The sequence below is a fragment of the Podarcis muralis genome, chromosome Z (assembly GCF_964188315.1).
Source record: "Podarcis muralis chromosome Z, rPodMur119.hap1.1, whole genome shotgun sequence".
Taxonomy (NCBI): Eukaryota; Metazoa; Chordata; class Lepidosauria; order Squamata; family Lacertidae; genus Podarcis; species Podarcis muralis.
Window position 1 is genome coordinate 12,730,973 of NC_135673.1, and position 22,682 is coordinate 12,753,654.

General features: G+C 43.3%; 1 protein-coding gene across 5 annotated transcripts in view; it reads right to left on the reverse strand.

Moving 5' to 3' along the window:
- SCAI (suppressor of cancer cell invasion) overlaps positions 1 to 22,682 on the reverse strand; it is an 86,640-nt gene that overhangs the window by 24,711 nt on the left and 39,247 nt on the right. For 4 of the 5 annotated variants that reach the window (XM_077922523.1, XM_077922522.1, XM_077922521.1 and 1 more), the window contains 8 exons: positions 14,190 to 14,285; positions 12,695 to 12,781; positions 12,342 to 12,461; positions 9,322 to 9,418; positions 5,858 to 5,956; positions 4,121 to 4,273; positions 1,740 to 1,841; positions 1,436 to 1,537 (listed from right to left, as the gene is read on the reverse strand). In XM_077922523.1, coding sequence (XP_077778649.1) covers positions 1,436 to 1,537; positions 1,740 to 1,841; positions 4,121 to 4,273; positions 5,858 to 5,956; positions 9,322 to 9,418; positions 12,342 to 12,461; positions 12,695 to 12,781; positions 14,190 to 14,285 — 856 coding nt within the window. The remainder of the gene's footprint in view (positions 1 to 1,435; positions 1,538 to 1,739; positions 1,842 to 4,120; positions 4,274 to 5,857; positions 5,957 to 9,321; positions 9,419 to 12,341; positions 12,462 to 12,694; positions 12,782 to 14,189; positions 14,286 to 22,682) is intronic. The other variant, XM_028714416.2, reaches the window with a different exon arrangement.

Consider the following 22,682-nt stretch of genomic DNA (forward strand, 5'->3'; position numbering starts at 1 on the left):
AATGGTTCCTGTAAACAGAGGTTTCGTTACAACCAAGCGGCATATACTGCTAAATGAATGAATGAATGCTTGGGAGGGGGCAGAGCAACATGGAAGTGACACACTCATATGCCACTTTCAACTTTTTTATTTAAAAAAATCATTGCCAATCTCCAGGCAACACACAAAGAAACCTCTTTTGTCTTGCGGTTGCTTCTGTTCAAATAGGTTTGACAGTCTTTTTAAAATTATTACAAGAACCTGTTCAAGTCAGGATGACTGTATATAAACCAACCCACCCATCTCTGGAAGAGGCAAAACAGCCTCTCTTTTTCTCTCCTCTTCCTAATTCTAAATTTGTGTCCAACTGTACAAACTCTGAGGGAAACCTGCCTCAGCTCCTCTTGCAGCAGCCTTCAATAGGCTGGTATAAAAAAATATCTCTCTTTGGGCTGGAAACTGCTCCCTTATCTAATGGTGGTGGTGGTGGTGGTTGTCCCCCCACCCCCATTTTGAAACTGCCTTCAGTTTTGTGAATAAATTTTTATTGCTGCTGTATTCAATTGTCTTCCACTGCTGCTTTAAGCGTTCACGGCAGGGTAATTTGAAAATTAAATTGCTGTTGCTTGCTGCCTTGAGCTCTCCAAAGCAAAGGTGTATAAAACAGTTTAAACAGATGAATAAAATTCAATTCATAGCAATGATGGTATTTTTAAATTTGCCATTATTCATTTCAATTGTGCTCCATAAACACCTTTCGTTCTCAGGAGACACACCTGCTCACTTGCATTTTGACTCGGCAAAATGGTATTTTAGGAGCAGCGGTGGCTGGCGGGGCGGAAGGCATGGAGGCCAACAGTAGATAGTGCCAGAGCCAACAATAGGTACAACCTCCTAATCCTGGTTTTGCTCCCATTCTCAACCCTGCTGAGTTATTCAACGGACTACACTGAGACTGATGAAGGAGCTGACAGGCAGCCCCCCCCCCCAAGAGTGGTTGCAAGTAAGAAGGCAGGAAGATGCTGGCTGACTCATGGCAGACTGAGGTTGGTGGTGCAACCTATAGGATGAGCCTTCACTATTTGCGATACAGTGGTGCCTCGCAAGACAAAATTAATCCGTTCCACGAGTCTCTTCGTCTTGCGGTTTTTTCGTCTTGCGAAGCACGGCTATTAGCGGCTTAGAGGCTATTAGCGGCTTAGCGGCTATTAACGGCATAGCGGCTTAGCGGCTATTAACGGCTTAGCGGCTTTAAGAAAAAGGAAACAAACTCGCAAGAACTCGGAAGACGTTTCGTCTTGCGAAGCAAGCCCATAGGGAAATTCATCTTGCGGAACGACTCAAAAAACGGAAAACCCTTTCGTCTAGCGAGTTTTTCGTCTTGCGAGGCATTCGTCTTACGGGGCACCACTGTATTCTATCACCAGAAAGAGGCACCTCCTCCTTTGGCACAAACCTTAAACGACGCAGCCAAGAAGGTGTACAGCTGACTGAAGGTTGGCTTGTACAGCAAGTACTTGTGAGGGTTTTCCCTTCTTGCTGGCTTTTCGGTTGTCTCCTATATAAAAAAAGAAAGAAAGAAACAAGCAGCACATGTCACTAAAAGAAAGGAGGTTATAGATTTTTCATCTCAGCACAGCTGCCCCTCAGATCTATACAATTAGCTCAACATGGAATTCCAACTGATCTCAAACCAAAGTTAAAATAAATTTCCACTGCCTCGCCTGGTGAGTGCAGGGCTGAAAGACGAGGGGACTTGCCTGCAGCCCTGGCTTGCTCATTTGTGATGCCAAGTTCATAGGTTCCCTCTCCAGAGCTTGCAGCATCCGGAACATGTCGATTGTCAGCTCGCTGAACTTCACCTACCAGAGACACAGTTACAAATTAAAGGTTTTTAGGATAATGGAAGCCATTTCTGGTGGGTAAAGATTTTTTTAAAAAATTTTAATTGTATATAAATAGGCAAGAATAATTACATAACAGATGGAAATTAAAACATAAAAAGCCAAACCATAAAATAAGCACATAGAATAAGTACAGTTACATATAGGTTTTTAAAGTAATGAGGTCCAGGTCATTGGAGTGGGGGTGGGGAGCAAGAATAAAATGTGTCCTCACATAAAGAAAGAACATTAAGCATTATTTGACTGTCAAGTATAGTTCCAGATGGGTCAGGCTTGTGACAATGGCTGCCTTGAAAATGATGGCTCTGCTGTATATGTAATCAAGAAATGTCAAATCGTATATTAAAAATGGTCTGGAACTTCTAGTCCTTGTTGAAAGCTCAAATTATGTGTAATTTCCTCCATTAGTGCTGAAATGAAAGTCTTTTGAACTACCAAGTATGTATGTGTCTGTACCAGCTTTTAAAAACAAAAAATGAAACAAAAAATGAAACCTTGCATACCACTTTACAATTATTACAATAGAAGCACAAAACAGTGCAAAATACTAAAAATAGTACTAGAATATACGTATTTAAAAGTCAAATCATAAAGCCATATAAAGGAGCAAAACATTCACCCTCTAAAAAGTCTAGAAAACTGGCAGAACAGTCATAAAGGTAATGCAGGGAGAAGCCCAGAGCCCTTTTCAAAAATTATGCTTAAAATTACTGTTGAGGGCCTATATCATTACCACTCTCTCTTCATAGATAATTCTAAAAATTGTAGGTGTGTGTGTGTGTGTGTGTGTGTGTGTGTGTGTGTGTTAGGGATCTTCAGTATACTTCATAGCACCCTCATTAAACTACTATTCCCAGAATTCTTTGGGGGAGCCATAGATACTTTATGCTATAGTACAGGGGTGCCCTCTGCATGTCATTGGACTTCAACTCCCATCATCCCTTACCACTGGCCATACTGGTTGGGGATGATGGGAGTTGGGGCCCAGCAACATATGGAGAGTGCCTTGTTGGCTACCTCTGCTATATTAGAAAGCCAATTATGTTTGTCAAATAGATATAACCTTTGTCTCATTATTTTTTAAAGCCTGTTCATATGGATAATGCAGCTTGCAACATGTCAACAGGCTTTTTAAAGCTCAAGTTGTGATTTTGACATGTGTGACTTTTAACAGCATCTCTTTTAAAGAGCCTGATCAATGGTTCTTTCAGCCCGGTGCCATCTGTTTCTGACCTGCAATGACTTTCTCCAGGGCCTTGAGCAGAGATGTTCCTCCTAGTTTATTTAAAAGAAATGTGGGTGGTAGGAAGTGTCAAGGGCTGCTTTATGCACCTGTGCTCTACACCAGTGTTTCCCAACCTTGTGACTCCAGATGTTTTTGGCCTACAACTCCCATCATCCCTGACTAGCAAGACCAGTGGCAAGGGATGATGGGAATTGTAGGCCAAAAACAGCTGGAGGCACAAGGTTGGGAAACACTGCTCTACACTCTGTGTAGCCTGGAAGACCACGTTCATCCCTGGAGACAAAGATTGGTTCAATTCAGACATAACACTGAGCCATGATTATGGAAAATGAACCACGATTCAGCATGATGTCCAAGCTGGCAAGAGTAGAAGCACTCTCAGTGGCTAAACTTTTCCAGTTTGATAAATCTCCTATAGTGTGTATGTGTGTGCATGCGCACACATGTGCGCGCACACACACACACGGCGATATATATACATTTCCCAAGTCCTGCTGGAGATTACGTATACTGACTGGGAAATATGCACAACTCCCTCTTCACAGACAGCTTATGTGCACGTTCTCTACAAGATCTGGTGAAGGTGTGCCAGGTGTGATGCACATTAATTTTTTAAATCACTTTTTAAAATTTTAAATTCTGTAACTTAAATTTAAAATAAGTACATCTTGTGACCTTTCATATTAAAGCCCATGAAGTTCTGAAGAGATTGGTGTTTTCAGTTTCTCAATGCTGGACTGAGCTTTTAAGGTTTTTGTGTAGTCTGACAAAGCCAAAATTGTCATTTATTTTTTTAATTTCAAACCCTCATAACTCAAAAACGGGATGAGATAAAAAGCTAAAATTTTAGATTTAAACTTAGTTTTGATCATTCAACAAGAGTACAAAGTATTAAGAAAACTGGATGACATGAGATAAAAAAGTTGGATTGCTTGATATAAAATGACCCCACTTGTGACATGGGACGAAAGGCTTGTGTACAGGATCCCACCTGATTGTTGCAGTTGCCAATAATAAGCGCATCTGCGAGAGTCAGCTGCCCTACGATCATCCCCTGCTCCAGCAGAGGGGCTCCCGTTTCAGAGAGGCGGTTGGAGAGGATCACAAGGGTGTTGTCATCATTCAACACCATCACAGGGTCTGCCTGGAAAGAAAGGGAGACAGGCATGAGAATGAGGGTCCCTGGCATGAATTATCTGGACTCAGGTTAAGCCTTGCTGGAAGTAATAAAAACACAGCAACGAAAGAACAAGCAAGTAGCAAGCCTCGTATTTTCCCAAATATTCTGCTGGGAGTGTGTGAGTGTGGGTGTGCAGAAGCTCTTTCCCATAAAGCCAACTACATTAAGCTGGATGAAAGGGGCAATGGAGCAGGTTAACACTAATGCTAAATGCCACTGTGATTTGGGATTCTGTTTGCCAATTATCCTGTACTAAGCTTGTTTCTTCTGGAGAAGACTCGCTTTACCATGAGGATGGAGCAGCATCAGGTGAACTGCAAATCAGCCTCTGATGTATTACTGCGAGTTTTGGAAAGTCCAGGAGTAATAAGAGCAGCTGTGATCAAAGGAATGCTCCCTGCAAGATTCTAGTCTTAATTATACATATTTCCCTCACAAGATTTGGCTTATGAGCAGGGCTCTTGCATTCTATTCCTTCCCACTCAGGAATAAATGATTCTGTTTTTTGTATCTATACACATACATGCTGGCAAAATTTATATTATCTTAGGAACACTGGAAGCTACCTTATGCCAAGTCAGACCATTGGCTCATCAAGCTCAGTATTGCCAACACTCTTTGGTCATGACTCCCTATGGTCTCAGACAGGGGACTTCCCTGGAAATGCCATATTGGGAATTGAATCTGGGACGTTTTGCATGCAAAGCAGATCTTCTACCACTGAGTTATGTTGCTTCCCTTGTATAATGTTGCTCAATTTACTTTTTCTAACACTATGAAAGCAGTTACAGATGGGTAGCCGTGTTGGTCTGCCATAGTCAAAACAAAAAAAATTCCTTCCAGTAACACCTTAAAGACCAACTAAGTTAGTTCTTGGTATGAGCTTTCGTGTGCATGCACACTTCTTCAGATATCTGAAGACACACTCCCAGCAGAATATTTGGGGTTTTTTTGTTTTTTTGTTTTGTTTTTTTTTGTTTTGACTATGAAAGCAATTGTTCCTATTTGGAAAAGGCAAAGAACAATATAGAAGCAGGGGGTGAGTTACTAGGAGGAGGAATGAGTAGTAGGAGATGACTTGAAGGCACAGAAGAAAGACGATGCCCTCCCGTTTCTTTCAGCGTTTAAAAGCTTCTCACTAAAACAATGAGAACTAGAAGCATGGGTGTGTGGTTTGCCTTTTAAACAAAAACTCTGCTTCCCAGAATAGCAAACTACAATAATGGTAACTAGCTCAGATGGCTTGCTAAAAATACCAATTAACAAGAGAAGACAAGAGGTATTAGTTGTAAGAATTAGGGGCCTACATATTCCACAGCAGCCTTTAACTACCCAATGTTGGGAACAAATGGGAACACTCCACCACCCTTTGCTTGCCAATTTCTTAAGGGATTTGCCTAGCTACTGTAGAAGATAGAACACTGAGCTAACTGCCCCTTTTGCCTGAGGATTGTTACAGAAGATGTAGGATATGAGTCAAGATCTGGGAAAACACTGAGCTCTTTCAGAAAGAAAGGAAAATGCAGCAATTCACTTTTAAGTCCTCACCTCGACAAATGCAGCCACCTCTTGGAGAACCAGATTCCACTCCACTTGGTCTTCTGTGTTGAAGCGGTGGGTGTAGTCTTCAATCTCATCTGACAATTCCTAGAAAGCACAGAGAGCAACAAATGAGATGATTTAGTGCTGCTTTGGGTGTGGGGGGGGCTAACTTATTTAGATTTTGTGAGTAGGCATGTGCAGTAGGTAAGCAAACATGTGGCAATGCTCAAAAAAATTGTTTAGAGTGTTCAGGGAAGCAGTAACAGCAGTAAACTAGAGGTGAGGAAGCGAGGATCCATGGTGCACGGCCACATCCACGCTGGTTGGCACATTTCCGCTTCCTAGTAAGCTGTGCTACATCATCATCATCATTGAAATTTTTCAACATACAATATAATAAAAAACAAAGTAATCAAACTAATCTAAATAAAAGTAAAAGCAAAAAACAAAAAAAGAGAGAAAGAAAAGAAAAAGAGAGAGCAGGGTGGGTGGATGATGAAAAAAGCCCTCCCAAAGGTAGATCCTTAACCCTTGTCACCCTTCCTATCTCACCTGGGAGCTTCCCTTTCTTCTCCCAGCCTCCAACCCTAGGAGATCTTCCCTTCCCTGCACCCCACGCAGGGTCTTTCACCTGCCAACCACCTCCTTAAGCCAGAGCAGAGGACATAATGAACAAAACAAAAAATAAGCAAAAGCATAGTGGATAAAAGGAAAAGGGAAAAGGGGAAACTAGATGAAGAAAAAGATAATAAAACATAAAAAGAGTGGTGAGAAATTCTGATTCTCTGTCTCTTAATTATGTAAATAAAGATTATTCAGAATATTCAAAGCGTTCACTGCAGGATGGTATCTAGCTGTATTCCATGATAATATCCAGCTGTTTTGCATTCAGTTAGATGATGCTTTCCCAATCTTCAACCCCAGACACAAGTTCATTCTTATTTCCACAAAAAAGTCCGAAAGGGGCTCCCCCTTTGTTATTATCACTACATGCCTAGAATAGTCTTCTTCCAATCCGGTATGTTGACCTTATCTCAAAAACAAAAATAAAAACCCAACATCCACTATAAGGATAATAATCCATAGTTATCCACTTGTTGTATATTAATTAATTCGTATCCAGTTCCCTATCTTCCAATCCCATTTCCTGTTGGCCATGATTTTCCGTCCTAATTTGGAAAAAAGTTCCTCCCATTTCCTCTTCTTCCATTCCCCCTCAAGAGAATTGGCACAGGCTTGGTAGCTTTTTCCTTTGATTTCACTCCAACATGTACACAGGATCATTTCTCTCTCAGCTCTATCTCTGCCATCTCAAGATGTTTCTTAATGTCTGTTAATGGTTTCATTCCCCTTCTCCAGGATCACAACTTAATCATTTGTTTGTTCTACTCCTCCAGCCACCTGTGTGAAGGTCCTTTCCATTTCATTATCTGCTGCCTCTCACTTTACCATTCTACTCTCATATTCAGGCAGATGTTGATCGGTACTTTTTCCAAAGGCTCTGTGTATTCTTTGGTCTGATCTTCTGTAATCCGTCTTCATTCACCATATTATGTATCTCGGCTCTGAGCTATCATATTCTCAAATGTGCAACTGTTCTCACAGAGCAGTGGTTCCCAAACTTCCACTCCCCCAACCTGCAACTACCTAGAAAGTGCTATGGGTGTTGGCAGATCACTTAATTACTGTGTAGCTATTGTAATGCAGAGCCAGTGTGGAGTAGCAGTTAGAGTGCTAGACTAAGACCTGGGAGACCAGAGTTCTAGCCCCCACTTGACCACAAAGCTCACTGGGTGACCTTGGACCAGTCATATAGTCTAACCTACAGGGCTGTTGTGAGGATAAAATTGAGAGAAGAAGAACTATGTATACCACCTTGAACTCCTTGGAGGAACTGTGGGATATAAATGTAACAATAACCATAATAATAATGCACTATGCTAGATGATTTTTAATTTAATCAAGAATGAACTTCTTAAATCCAGCCTTCTATTAAATCCACTGCTTTCCACTCCTTTCAAGTGCCTCTTCCCCTCCATCACTTCAGGTCCATACCACCTGGCTTCCAGGTGAACTGCTGAGTTCTGAGAACAACAGAGCAGTAAGTTGCACCCTCCATTCACAACTGCTACTCCTGCAGACATGCTGTGGGCCACCTGAATGAAGCTTGCAGACCAGACCCTGTCATAGAATACTGTGCCCGATATTATTATTTTTATACATGCAAGACAAACTTCACCACCACTTCAAATTAATAATGGAAGCACTGCTGCTTCCTCTTACACTTGGAGAGGTTTATGCCTTTACAGTATACCAAAATCATTACTCCAGTCTCCTATGTTTCTACATGCACTATTGTACTTGCATAACGTGCATAACAACCCTGAAAGAGGACAAACTGAGAGGGAGAGAGCGGCCAAAAACCTAATTGGAAAAAGAAGAAAGCCCAGAAAAGCCATCTAATCCTAAGAGTGGGCAGTTCTGAGGCTGCTTCTTCTTTCTTCTTTGGTGATCACTTGCAGCCAAGTAAGATTGTCTTCCATAAACATGGTTTTAACAATGAGTCCGTAAGTGACTTATTGTTGTTTAGTCGTGTCCGACTCTTCATGACCCCATGGACCAGAGCACGCCAGGCCCTCCTGTCTTCCTCTGCCTCCCGCAGTTTGGTCAAACTCATGCTGGTAGCTTCAAGAACACTGTCCAACCATCTCGTCCTCTGTCGTCCCCTTCTCCTTGTGCCCTCCATCTTTCCCAACATCAGGGTCTTTTCCAGGGAGTTCTCTTCTCATGAGGAGGCCAAAGTCTTGGAGCCTCAGCTTCAGGATCTGTCCTTCCAGGGAGCACTCAGGGCTGATTTCCTTCAGAATGGATAGGTTGGAGCTTCTTGCAGTCCATGGGACTCTCAAGAGTCTCCTCCAGCACCATAATTCAAAAGCATCCATTCTTCGGCGATCAGCCTTCTTTATGGTCCAGCTCTCACTTCCATACATCACTACTGGGAAAACCATAGCTTTAACTATAAGTGACTGTGGAGACCAATTCTGGATCCACATGTCCTTCCACAGTGGGGACATTGGTTTCCGGGCGGGAGTAATCCAACTGCACTTTATACCCAAAGTACTATCTGCACCAAGGCAGGGGCTGACTGGAAGCAAGCAAGAATAGGGCAATGATTCATACAGCAACACAATGAACAGCCTCCTCCATGGATGGATACCCTGAGATTCCAGGACCCTCCCATTAATTTCTCACTGCACAGAATTTGGGAATTGCTATTGGACAGTCAAGGTGGCATAGTGATTAGAGCACTGAGCTTCAGTGGGGGAAAAGCCAGGCACAAATGCTTTCTGGCCATCCTCAACTTAACATGCACTCACATGGTCGTGGCAAAGCTAATACAAGGCTCCGAGCTCCTTGGAGCATGTGCAAAGTCTTAACTACACACATCACAATGGTACTATTGGTTTTACCTTTACAAGATCCTTGACGACATCCATTTTGTTCAGTAAAAGGCATACCACAATGAATCGTGCATAATAACGCAGCTTCTTAACTACCAGTTCAGGCCTGGGAGGGAAGAAAAAAAGAGGGGGGGGGGAATTGGAGAAGGGAAAAATTATTTAGCAGATCGAAGAGAAATGAAGAGGAACATGGCTCCTGTGAAGGAATATCAAGTGATGCCCATGTTAGATTTTAATCACAGCTGTAGTATAGGCAGAAATATTTCACTTTCAGTGTGTGTAGAATTATTGGAGCTTGAGAGGACAAGTGCTTGGAGGACCAGAGATAATTTACTCTGGAGGTCTACGTGCCTCTTTACTACCTGCCAGCACAGCTATCTGGCCAATGGGAGGGATCATAGCTCTAGAGAACAGGATTTGCATGCAGAAGGTCCCACATTCAATGTCTGGCACTTCCAGCCAAACGACTCAGGTGACTGCAGATGGGGAAATACTTTTCCCTGCCTGAGACCCTGGAAAGCCATGGCCAGTGAGATCGACAAATAGGCTTGGAATAAGGCAGGTTCCTCCGTTACTAAATCCAGCTTCTGACAGAAAGGAACAAAATGGCTGGATTTAGAGCATGTAAGAAGAAAGCTTGTATCCCTTAAGAAAAGAATCGGGTAAGATTCAGTCTGTGGGGCACTCTTGGCCCCCAAGGCTGTATTCCCCAAACCATGCCTACCCAGCCACCCCATCAGCTGGCATCACTAGTGACAAAATATGGTGGGAGGTAGGGTTAAATCCTGCAATGTTTTTCTACCATAAACCACTCAGCAATCCTCAGGTGAAGGGCAGTATACTAAATAAATAAATAAATAAATAAATAAATAAATAAATAAATAAATAGAATAGAATAACCTCCCACTCTTCAGCTGATGAGAAGTTAAATCCTGCTCAAGCTTAGCAGGACTGCATGAAAACCCCTTCCTGAACCAGGAAAGGGCTTGCATGGGAACCCACTGCTAAAACGGGAGGGAGGGCCCTCTTTTTGGCAGCACCTTGCAAGATGTTTGAAGTCCCAAGTTTGTGCCCAGTGTTGTTGTGACATTTCTCGCAGTTTATCATCATGCATTGTGGGTTTTTGAACAGATATTCCCTAAGACCTTTTGTGGGTGACATAGAAGGTAGTGGCAGGCACCCTGGCACCCTGGAGTGTCATGTAGACGATCCCTAGCAAAGAGCACCCCAGGACTGGTTTCACACCTCCAATGAAGATATCAGACAGGTATTTCCAAAACACTATTCTCCAAAGCAGCTAGCATTAAGGCATGTTTGGCTGGGAAGGGGCTTCCAGGTCAAAGATCCCAAGCCCTTCACCCTCTCTGCAGCAGCCACTGGGGCTCCTGTCGGGAACCTACAGTTTTGTATTCTGCTTCCCCTGCATTAAAGCCCACCAGGGGTATTATTACTGCTGCTGCTGCTGTATTTATTTATACCCTGCCTTTTTCCCTAATGGGACTCAAGGCGGCTGACAACTAAAATAGAAACAGCTAAAAACATATTAAAAAGCAATCATCAAAAAACAATTAAGTGTTAGTAGAATATGTGTGTGTGTGTGTGTGTGTGTGTGTGTTAAAAATTGTATTATTTTGGTGTGTGCGCACACACACATAAAAAAGATCATTAAAATAAAAAACATCACAGCACCAGCCCTTTCCTTAAAAGTAAACAGCCATAACAGGGAAGACAGTTCCAAAGGGCTGATTGCAGCAAGTTGCTGATTCTGTGGGTTCACCCTATCTATAATATAATTAGTTAATAGGATCTTATTTCCCAAATGACTCTTGAAAATTGGGCTTGTAAAGCCGGCTTGACTCTCATATCATCCATAAGATATCTGCTGTGGCACTTGGCTTAGGGTTCTTGCTTTTACCATAAGTTCTTTTCCCAAGTACAGAGTTGCCTTACTCATTATTCCATGTATTTATGTCTTTTCTTTCTCTTTATCTACTTGCTCGCCAAAGCGTTGGAGGGGACATTGCTTTGGAACATTGAGCAGAGATAAAGCATATTTCTGAAGAACGTTCTGGAAACCATGTTCATTCACAGGCTGGAATGTTACATCCGCTGGAAAGGGGGATGTGTTACAGATGGAAGCAGTACCCTGGACAGTGATGGGCTCCTAAATACCCAAGTGGCTCCACCAAGCCAGGGTGGTAACTGGCTCTCCTCAACAGGGAGGGCTTATAAAAGATTCCTGAATGAGCAGTGATGAGAAACCAAAACAACAACTCATTGCCAAAAAGGATCTGCACCCTCAATGTTGTGGGCCCAACTCTATGGAACTCCCCACAAGAAGTTAGACAGGCACTGTCCCTACTGAGTTTCAGACACCTGGTCAAGACCATTATGTTTCAGGAGGCCACTGCACCCTGAATGCTTCTCGGATGTTTTGCGTTACTTTCTTTTTTCTTTTTAGATTCTTTAGATTTTAACTTTCAGTGGTTTAATTTAGTTCTTAAATTATGTATATGGTATAGCTTATTGTTGTAAGCCGCTTTGAGACCTAGATGGTGAAAAGCAGGATACAAACTTTGAAATAAAAATAATAATCTGGAGTCTAAGAACAAATGGAGAGCCACAAGTACCCATGTGCTACAGTTTTGGATAATAATAGGTTTCTCCTGGATGTGGCTCACATAAAGTCTTGGCTTCTTCCTTGATTGACTCACTTGGCTCCTTCTCCTGGGCCCTCAGCTGCCTATGACTCATCAGGGATAGGGAACTTGCAGCCCTTCAGATTCTGCTGAACTGCAACTCCTTCACCCCAGACCCCAGCTGGGGCTTGATGGGCATTACGGTCTAATGACATCTGAGGAGCCACAGGTTCCCCCATCCCTGCTCCTGCTAACACCTGCACCTCAAGGGAGGAGACACACAGGTAGCCAAGGGATGCCAACTGAACTGAAAGTGGCTGCCCACCGTCTGCCAAGTCACACAAGTTTGACAATCCAGCACTTCTCACTTTTAAATTGCAAAAAACTCACAAGACTGAGGCATGGCCTGACCTGTCTTCTTTGTTGACTTGGGAGTAGTAAGACCTCTGGCGGATAGCAGAGTAGAAGGAAAAGGCTTCATTCAGGTAGCTGGTTTCAGACGTGCGAAGGCTGTGTGGGAAGAAACACAAAGGGCTCAGTGCTCTGCTAGATGAACATGTACCCCTCCTGCCCTTGGCTGAGAGGGCGGTCCGTCTCACAGCAGTCCTCCTGGCACTTCTGACATTCCACTGAACTTTTTGCCACTCTTAATTGCTAAGGCCAGCAAGACTTTCACTACAGAGAGACTGAGACAGCGAGACAGACAGACAGACACACTGCATCCAGGAAGGGTTGTCACTTACTAGTAGTGGTAGTAAAGCTGCCCAATCTTGGAAGCAATTTCGCCAATTTGCCAGCGCTTTAATCCGTACCGATTGTCCAGAACTTGCCTTTATTTTTGCGGAGAAGAAAGGGAGAGTGTCACGTTCTGTATGCTTATACACATACATATATTAATTAAAAATAACAAAATATAATACTGAGTGCCCAAAATAAAAGGAATACCTAGAACTGAACATAGCAGGATATATTTATGTACCAAAATTAAGTACAGCAAATCAATATTACAAGGTTCCAAGCAACACAATTATTGCTCCAGTACATTATAATGACACTCCTTTCTCCATTATCTTGCTGTCTTCCCTCTCTGGTTCTGATTATAAGTGTGAGCTTTACCATACATACTATGCCCCAGATTTTAGTCATCCATTCTCTCATGGATAGTGTACTCATTTCCCCCCAAGATTGTCAATAATAATTCTGGAACCAGTCAAGAAATGTTGCATTAATTCCCTGAGAAATCCTCAAACTCTCAGAAGGCAGTATTAAGCTCATTTGCTGATAGCAACATTTCTCCCACCGCCCCCCCCCACACCACCTCAAGGGGCATTTCTATACTACATGCTTCTACCATTTTAACTGGCATAGTATCACCTCCTCCCCACAGACATTTCTGGGAATTGTAGTTTGGCAGAGGTGCTGAGAGTGTTTCATACTGATTCCTAGCTTTCAACAAGTAACTACCTACTCTGTGAGAGAAGATGAACGACAAGGAAAGTCATACTTCTACTCTATTCTACCTTGATCAAGCCACACCTGGAGTACTATGTCCAATTCTGGGTACTGCAATTTAAGAAGGCCATTGACAAGCTGGAACATGTTCAGAGGAGGGCAACCAAGATGATCAAAGGTCTGGAAACAAAGCCTTATAAGGAACAGTTGAGGGAGTTGGGTATATTTAGCCTGGCTAAGAGGAGACTGAGAGGAGATAGGACAGACCTCTTCAATAGCTAAAAATGGCTGTCACATGGAAGATGGAGCAAGCTATTTCCTGCTCTGGACTGTAGGACCTAAACCAATGGATTCAAGTTACAAGAAAGGAGATTCTGGTTAAATATCAGGAAGAACTTTCTTACGGTAAGAGCCGTTTTACAGTGGAACAGACTCCCTCAGGAGGTGATGGACTCTCCTTCCTTGGAGGCTGGATGGCCATCTGTCACAGATACTTTAGTTGAGATTCCTGCATTGCAGGGAGTTGGACTAGATGACCCTCAAGGTCCCTTCCAACTCTACAATTCTATGATTCCATGACTGGAAAAGCAGTTAACTTACACTATGAATTGTATTTTCTCCATTGAGTTAATGCTCTATTTTTCTGAGGGTTGTTTAAGGCTCTCTTGCCCAGGAAAGGAGGGTGGCCTGGGCAACCTAGCCAACTGGCACCATCACACACACCACTCTGGCCCACGTGTTCCTGGAAGAGGTAGGCAGCCATCTCGATGCAGAGTTGGCTCTTACCGGTGCTGCTGCTGGAACTTCCAGAGCTTGGTGTAAACATCAAAGGTCCGCCCAAAATACGATTGCCACTGCTTCTGCCCATACTGAGGCAAGTCTCTGCAAGAGAGCCAATAGGAAGAGTCCATGTTACCAAGCAGGGAAGAAAGGAGGAGGGGCATTCACTGTGGGAAGAGACAGTCCAGAGACAACCTGGTGCTACTTATTTCATCATGCCTGTCTCATAATCCTAATGCTAACATTCATGTATCTACATTATGGAAAACTGTCCATTTGCTTTGCATTTGGACACCTCTTAAGGTATCACAATTAAATTTGGCACAATGGTTCCTGAGAAGAAACAGCAGGTTTTCATCTATGCTTGAAGAGAATTGGGCACCATTCTGAATCAAGATCATAGGTGGAGCCTTTCAAAACTGCACTGATTTTAACCACTGATTTCAACAAGGCATGGATTGTTTTTTGTTGTTTCTAAGAATTCCTGAGCAACACAGGGTAGGCAGTTGCTATGTTCCTATATACATATCCATCCAAGATTGGGGTTGTGGGTCATTTTTGTCATTAAAAACATAGATTTTGGAGCGAGGGGGCAGATTAAGATCCTCCTTGCTAGTATTGTATTCTTCTAAAGATGTCACATACTATACTTCATACCCCATAAATAGTAGGCTTTATTTATCAATGAATAAAACGGCATTTGTCCCACTACTTTCACCAAAAAGAACTGACCCAAAAACTTATAACAGCAGCAGCTTTGGTTTCCTAGGTATCAAGATATACCTTCCCATAGGCTTATCAATAACACACTTTAATATGTGAGTGACCATGTTCAACAACAGGTCCCTGGTTCAAATTTCTGGCATGCAAATCTCACTGACAAAACTCACAGGCACAGCCTTTAGTACTTCCAAACCTATTCACAAGACCACAGCAAGTCCCCTCCCATTCTTAAAATCAGCACCATTCAAGCTTAGGAAACAATCGCCTCCCCTCTTGGAAGGGAATGAAATACTCTATCCACTTATCTGGTATATAATTTAAGAACATAGGAAAAGCCTGCTGGATCAGGCCAATGGCCCAACTTATCCAGCATCGTGTTCTTGCAGTGGCCAACTAAATGCCTGTGGGAAACCTGAAAGCAGGACCTGGGCACAAGAGCAGCACTCTCCCCTCCCTATGATTTCCAGCAACTGGTATCCAGAAGCATTTACTGGCTCCAACTATGGAGACAGATTACAGTCATCTTCAGGCTCTGGGGAGGGTCTCCTCATGACCCATGAGGACTCTCCAGGATGCTCCCCGCTTATGCACATTTCACTTTTGTGCATGGAGCGCATAACATGGCCCACAACATGAGTGGGGAGTCACCTGTACTTTTAACACACAGGCCTAGAAAGAAATCTGATGGGCAGCAGCTCTCTAGCTTCTGAGCTTTCAGTAGGTATCATCCACACACATCTTTCACAGCCAGAAGGGTTACAAAAAAACTTCCTTTAAACATTCAGATTCTACTTGCACCAACACATTCTGGACCTTTCTGTGGCCCCACAGCATCAATGCAGCCTCCTGATGCCAATGCCTTAGTAATTTCTCCAACGCTACCTAAATTCCTTGAAGAACACTGGTATCCGCAAAGGGAGGTGCATGTCCAGCATTGACAGCACAAAGCCTACTGAGGATGCACCACATCCTTCAGCTGCAGGAGGGGACACCCTCTTCCTCAGCACACTGACTTTCACACACACAATTCCTGCTTCCTCACGATTTATAATAGGAAGAAGCTATTAGCTCAGCATGCAGCCGCAACAAAAAGCCTTTGCAGAATGCAGGCAATTATGGGGTGGGTGGTGAAGGAATCTGCAATGCGTCTTAGGCTTGGCTATTCTTCAGGAAAACAACATATGTGGCCCAAGTGCTTGTTTTGGCCCTGCAGGGAACTGGGTCCATATAGGGAATGGGATCACAAAGTGGTTGCTTTTCATAACCTTCCCATAGACTCTTGCACTTTCCCGCAGAGCTGCTCACTTGCTTTTATACCAGCACTGGGTTCTCAGACATGCAGCTCACCAACATGGTCATTAATGAGCAGTTGGGACAATTTGCAAGAATCCATGCCATATTCAGCACAAAATGATCTTTCTTCCCCAAGATAAGCTTAAACATAACACTGTTTGCTGCAAATTTCAGAGTGAACCAAGGAAAACTGGCTGCGGAAGATGCCTACTGGCTAGTATCCGTGACAAGAGAAAGATTGTGAGCAGCTCTGCAACTATTTCACTAGAGATCCTCTTGGGTGCTAAGATTAGCAGAGCTGGCCTTCTTAGTGGTTCCTCTGCTCTCAGGAGCTTGGGGTGTTGTTGTTTTTTTGCAATGACACAGGAGAGGGTGTTTTATGTGGCAGCCCCTAAGTTGTAGAATTCCCTCCCATAGAGGGCCATCTGACACCTTCATTATAATGATTCTGGTCGGAGTGCTAAAGACACACTTCCTTACTGCAGCTTTCGACATCTGAGGTGTACAGTTTTAGAATCCACCTTATTTCTGTGATTGTGTTGGTTTTAAACTGTTTTAATATTGTATTTTAATGTTGTAACCCACCTGGGACCTTAGGATGAAGGGCAGGTAATAAATTTTAATAATATTAACAATGACAATTATTAAGCTTGTGACTTTGCCTGGGGAAGGATAGGAGCGGAAAACAAGTTGCAATATGGACATTTTTTTTATTTAACAGGATTTGTTTAGCAATTGTGGGAACCCTCTAAGTGATTTACGTAAGATGGACATATTATTAACACTTGCCACTTGAAGAAGAAAAAGTGGACGGTCAACATGATCTGTCATCCGAGGGGTAACACCAGCCTTGTATTTCACCCCTTGACTTGTAGCCTCAGGACAGATGAAACAGCATGCCGGCAAGTGAGAAAGCTGGCAGAGTAGGGTGAGAGTAATCTACCCTTCTCTGGGCCTAGCACAGAAATCAAGGCAGGAAGGCCCCCTTTCCTTTGCCCAGAAAATGCTGTTGGCCAAAGGCCACTCAGCAACCTGCCCCTCTTTTGCCAGTCAGTTCCCTTCAGGCTAGTCTGTTTAAGGAAAATGAAACTGCAGACTAGCACATTTTGTGGGCTTATTTCCAAGGGTGATGCTAACAGAATTCAACTTGTGGGGATAACATTATGCTTGCAATACAAGTTGTGAAGGCAGAACAACAAGGAAGAACCCACCATTAATTATTATGGGTTACTGCCAACTAAGTCCTACTTAGAGAAGACCCACTGAAATTCATGGGCCTAAGTTTACCATGGGTCTTCTCTGAGTAGGGCTTCCTTTTGCTACAACCGTACACATTCTGCACCAGATATCAGATCACCCTTGACTGGTTTGGAAAATGCGCTAATTCACATTGTGCATGTAAACCTAAGATTTCTTGGCCAAGGATTCAAAAAACCATTGTCCTGGAAAGCATAACATAGGCAGCTTCCCATCTGTCTATCCTGCTAGCAAAGTACTGTCTCCTTTCACTATCAGCAGCAATTTAGGATCATGGACAGAGGCCTTTCCCGTTACCTATTACCTGACCCTTTTTAAAAAATCAGCATCTATATGCATTAGCCACTTTCCCTACAAAAGATTAGGAGATAACTAGAGGTGCCTAGGACTGAAGCTGTGACCTTTTGCATAGGAACATAGGTAAATGACTACGGTGAACACCACTGCTAAAACACTCCATGCAGCAAGTACGAGGGCATCCTTTTCCTCCTCCTCTCCTCCTCTCCTCCTCCTCCTCCTCCTGAGCTTAGAAATACCCAAGTGCAACCCAGAGGAGAGCTTCCCCTCCTTCTGAGCATAGCAGTCTTGGGGTTAATCCATGATCTCATCTGGGCTTCAAAGGTAACCTGAGTACCTCCAAAGCTCAGTGCAGCATCAGACATCAGATCCTCCCACCAGGCTGGGTCAATAGACACTATACCTTTTTTCTTCTTCTTTTGCTTTCCAGGACACCCAGCTCCCCCCACCCCACCCTAAAATGTGTGGGTCCATCCTCATATAACTTGATTTCAAAGCTGAATGGGTGAACTTAATTCTTCAGCATTAAAGTATTACTCAAGTCAGCCAGACCCCTGGGGGTTTGCCAGTAGTTTCTCCATGACCATCTCTTCAGTTCTAGAACCTAGTTCTTTAAGCAGTGTCAGAATGAAAGATTGAATCGTTTATTTTGGTCACTGACCAGAGTGAAGCAGTGTCAGAAATGGGCTGGATTGGTATGGCTCCCCTTAATCACATGCACAGCCCAACAAGACAACAACATGAACCCACCGACAGCATACAATTCAATATGGCTAACTTAATCCAACAACACGCCCCCCTTCACACAAGCACAAACAAATCCCACTGCAGCCAGCCAACCAAAGACCATCAACCACACCCTGCCACCCCAACCTCTCTCACCACCAAGGAAACATACAAGAATAGAAAGAGAACCTACCCAAGTGACACTGACACAAAACCTGTACACATACACTAAGTAAAAGAACAAAAGCTTTACCACCACCCCCTCTCTCCCCGCCCACCCCTCTTTTCTTCCCAACCCTATACTGCATTTAACACCAATGTCTCACAACAAATGTAACTGGTAGAAAGCACAACCTGAAAAGAGACAGGGCATGTGCTTTTGTAAACAAGGAAAATCTTTTAATAAAAATTGTTTAAAAAGAAAAAAGCAACTGGCGAGATTTATTTCGCTCCAAATTTTTGGTCTAACACTAAAAGCAAACAGCCAGTCCAGAGCAGGCTGGATATTGACTGACATTCACCATCCAATCCCCACCACTCGCCACTGTAAACAGATACTGCTGTTGTGGTCGGTTGGTGCTCTGTACCTCCCCTTCCTGCTCTTACACTCACTATTATCCTGGGAGACGGTAACTCAGGTAACTGCTGCTTACCCACAGGCACCAGCGAGTGAACCTGAGCCAAGAGCAGCAAACACCAAGTGATCCCCACAGGCCTGCAGGCACCAAGCCCAGGCTCTCTGTAGAGCCAGTCAAACACAGTACCATTTGCTCCAGTTTTCATTTCTGGAGAAATGTATTGGCTCGTGTTTTTCTGAGCCAAAAGATACAGCCAGAATTCTGCAGCACCGCACCCTCCCCTTTCCACTTCTCACTTGCAGGCAGGTTGCTTTACCAGACAGTGTGCATGCATGATTAGAGGACACACACACATGCAGCAAAGACTATAAATGCCTGCACTCAAGAGCTCTTCTACAAGAAGCAGTTTTGTGTGCACAGCTGAATGAAGTGGCAATGAGGCCGCAGCATGGACTGTACCACTGTGAGGGGAGGAAGGGAGATCACATTACAACAAAGCAAAAAGCAAAGCAAAGCAAAGCAAAACAAGACAAAAAAACCTAACTCCTTCGAGTAGAGAAGTAGCTTGAAGCAGGCAAGGCAAGAACCTTTGTCTCTGATGTGAGACTTCAATAACATGTATTTACAAAGAAAATCATGTAGTGCAACATTCAATAACGTGAACCTGCTTCTGAAGCCTGACATAAGGAGCTGAGACCCAGTTACAGAACTCAGTTCCAAGTGGTATCAAGGCAAAGCCCATCTCTAGTCGCTTTCAAATGGGTCTTACAAGATGTTTTTCTTTGCTGTGGCCTTTGGGGGTTAGTTTGATTGCAGTTTGAAATGGGCTATCTTGCCTTATATATTTCGGGGTGTGACTGGTTATTTTATGTGTTTTCAATATTTCATTTCTGTGAATGTGATTATAAACCATACTGAGAGTCAGTCTTCTCTGAAAAGTGGTATAAAGTCTTAAATACATGCTTACCAGTGGAGCCTCATTCATTTAGGCTAATAGGGGGCACTGCCCCACTAACCTCAGTCCACCCTCAGCTAGCCCCCAACTACCTACCTTCTGGCTCACAACCAGTCAAGGAGGAGAACGTCCCTGCTGTATTCATCCTCCTTGGCCTCAGGGATGCCCTTGTGGAACTCAGCAGGCAGGAGGCTGGGAGCAGAACTACAATTGGTTGGCCCTAGCTCCATCTATTTTTGGCTCTGGCTCCATCTACTGTTGAGCTCCCAGTCTTTCACTCTATCAGTCCCAATGGGCATCAGTCATCACTGATGTTTACATAAATACTTAACAGCTCAAGATTCCACCACCTCATTCTGCTGCCATGTATTCATTCAGGTTATGCAGTATGAGAAGGTAGTTTTGGGTCATACCACTTCAGACAGAAGGGAACTGCATATGGAAAAGTAGGGTATAAGCTTAACTGTGAAAAGATGCAGTTCACCACCTCCACCATTTCACTATACCAAGCTCTCAGGCAGCTTCCAAGGGGGCTTGCTAAAGAGCCTTGGCTCCTTTCTTCCAGAACAGACCCTTCTTTCTACCTTCCACTCGGCGGACCTTGACAGTCTCAAAAACAACAACCGCTGCCTATAGGAGGCTGCTTCACATAAGGGATGCCTCTGGCACAAAGGGAGGAATTTAACATTTGAGCCACGCAAAAAATAAAACAATTGCCAGAGTCACCTTGGGTAAAAGAGGGAAGGGGAAAAGCAGATTCAGTATGACATAAAAGAGTTTAAATGAGAGGATTCTTGGATGCACACCTCTTTGATGCCTGCCAATGAAGCAGCATCAGGGCCGATCACTATCTTGCTTTTCATTAATTTGGTTTTTTTCAGCTTGCCATTGAAGTTATAGCAACAGGTAGTGGGCTTTGAAGCACTGCCCCTCTCCCTACTTGCACAGCTCTTTGTGAATATTAGCTCTAAAGCAGGAAGGTACAGGATCATCATACTGGAGCAAGCAACTGGTCAAGGCTGCGGAGGCAGTTTATGGGAGACAAATTCTTGCTGTGTGTGCCCATTTTGAGCATACACAAAGTTTGAGGTATGTTCAGCACTTTACAAATTCCACTTGCATCTAATTATAACCAAGGATCAGTCTTTAACACATAGAACCATAGGCAATCCTGGATTTTGGATGGGGGTCTGTCCTAGTCCTTGTTCTTTCTAGAGATGCCAGGGACTGAACCTGGGACCTTCTGCATGCAAGACAGATGCTCTACCACTGAGCTGTGGTCCTTCCTCAAAACAACACAGGGGTGGGAAACCTGTGGCCCTCCAGATGTTTTGGGAGACTCACAGTAGGAAGACCTGGATTCAGATTATTGGCTAAAGCTCACTGGGTAATAGAGATCAGAGAATTCCGATGAAAACAGAAACAGCAGCAGAAATTGTTAATGTTCACTTATTCATCCCATTTCAGGAATTGATATAAATCCAGCAAACATGATTGGCATTTGCTGTTGTTGCTGCTTTCAGTCTGCAAATGATATGTAACTGGCTGCATTCCCACCTCCACCACCATTTGCATTGTGTTTCCTTTGCATTAAAATGAATGGGTTGGAATAACATAATGACAATATAATTTACATAACTATTTAAGCAAGTTACATAATTTTGCCACAGCAGACAGCGAGACAAATAACTATTTTTGATAGAAAATGAACTGCAGCAGAACAGAAACAAAGCGTCATGCAATGACTACAGGGCAGAATGGAAAACAATGCCTTCCTACATGCCAACAGGGCCATTCTCTATGTCTGTCTCTGAAACAGGTTAGGCTGAAAGGGAAAGAAAGTCGGTTGGGTGGATAAAATGGGGTTGGAAGAAACAATCATGAATACCACTCTGAGATCCTTAAGGGAAGGATAAAAATGTGAATAAAATAGAAGTGCCCCCCTAAGGAGGCAGAACACAGAGGCACCAAGATTTTGCAATTGTATAGCAGACACGATATCTAAAGGACAATCTGACAGCTCTGGCAGAATCCTCGAGTTTGGGCGGTCGCTGTTTCTAAAGCCACAAACACACAGCCTCTGACTAAAATGATGTTCCAAAGAAATAACTTCTAGCTCTTTAAAGAAAAAAGAAAAGAAAAAGCCTGAAGACCAATTGTTTTCTTCCACATTTTAGAGTTGAGTTTCTTCACACACAAACCCATATGGCTTCACTTGGTAATCCCTGCTCTTTTTCCTGCAATGGACACAGTAACTGCCCAGTCTCCTGTTTCATCTCCCCAAATCCTTCTGCTCATTTATGTCAGCTATGTACTCATTTCCCAAGGAAAAACATTAAATTCTGCATGAAGGCAACCCAATGCTCCACACCAAGAATCCTGTATGCTGTACACACTTCAGGAAACTGAGGGTGTTCGGGTGATCTCTTATTTTGAATCACATACTGTATTATATCCTTGTGGTAGGTGCCAAGCACTTGAGAACTTCCAGATAAAGCCTCAGAAGCCAGAGGGGTGGATCCAGGAAGGTTTCTGGAGTTGGAGTGGAGATTCAGCATACTGCAGAGCTCTGTGTTATTAGCAAAGCTAGAGTTGTGCAAAACACGAGGAATGCAAAATCTGCATAATTAATACAGTTTGTAGATTTAAACTTAAATCTACCCAGTAAGG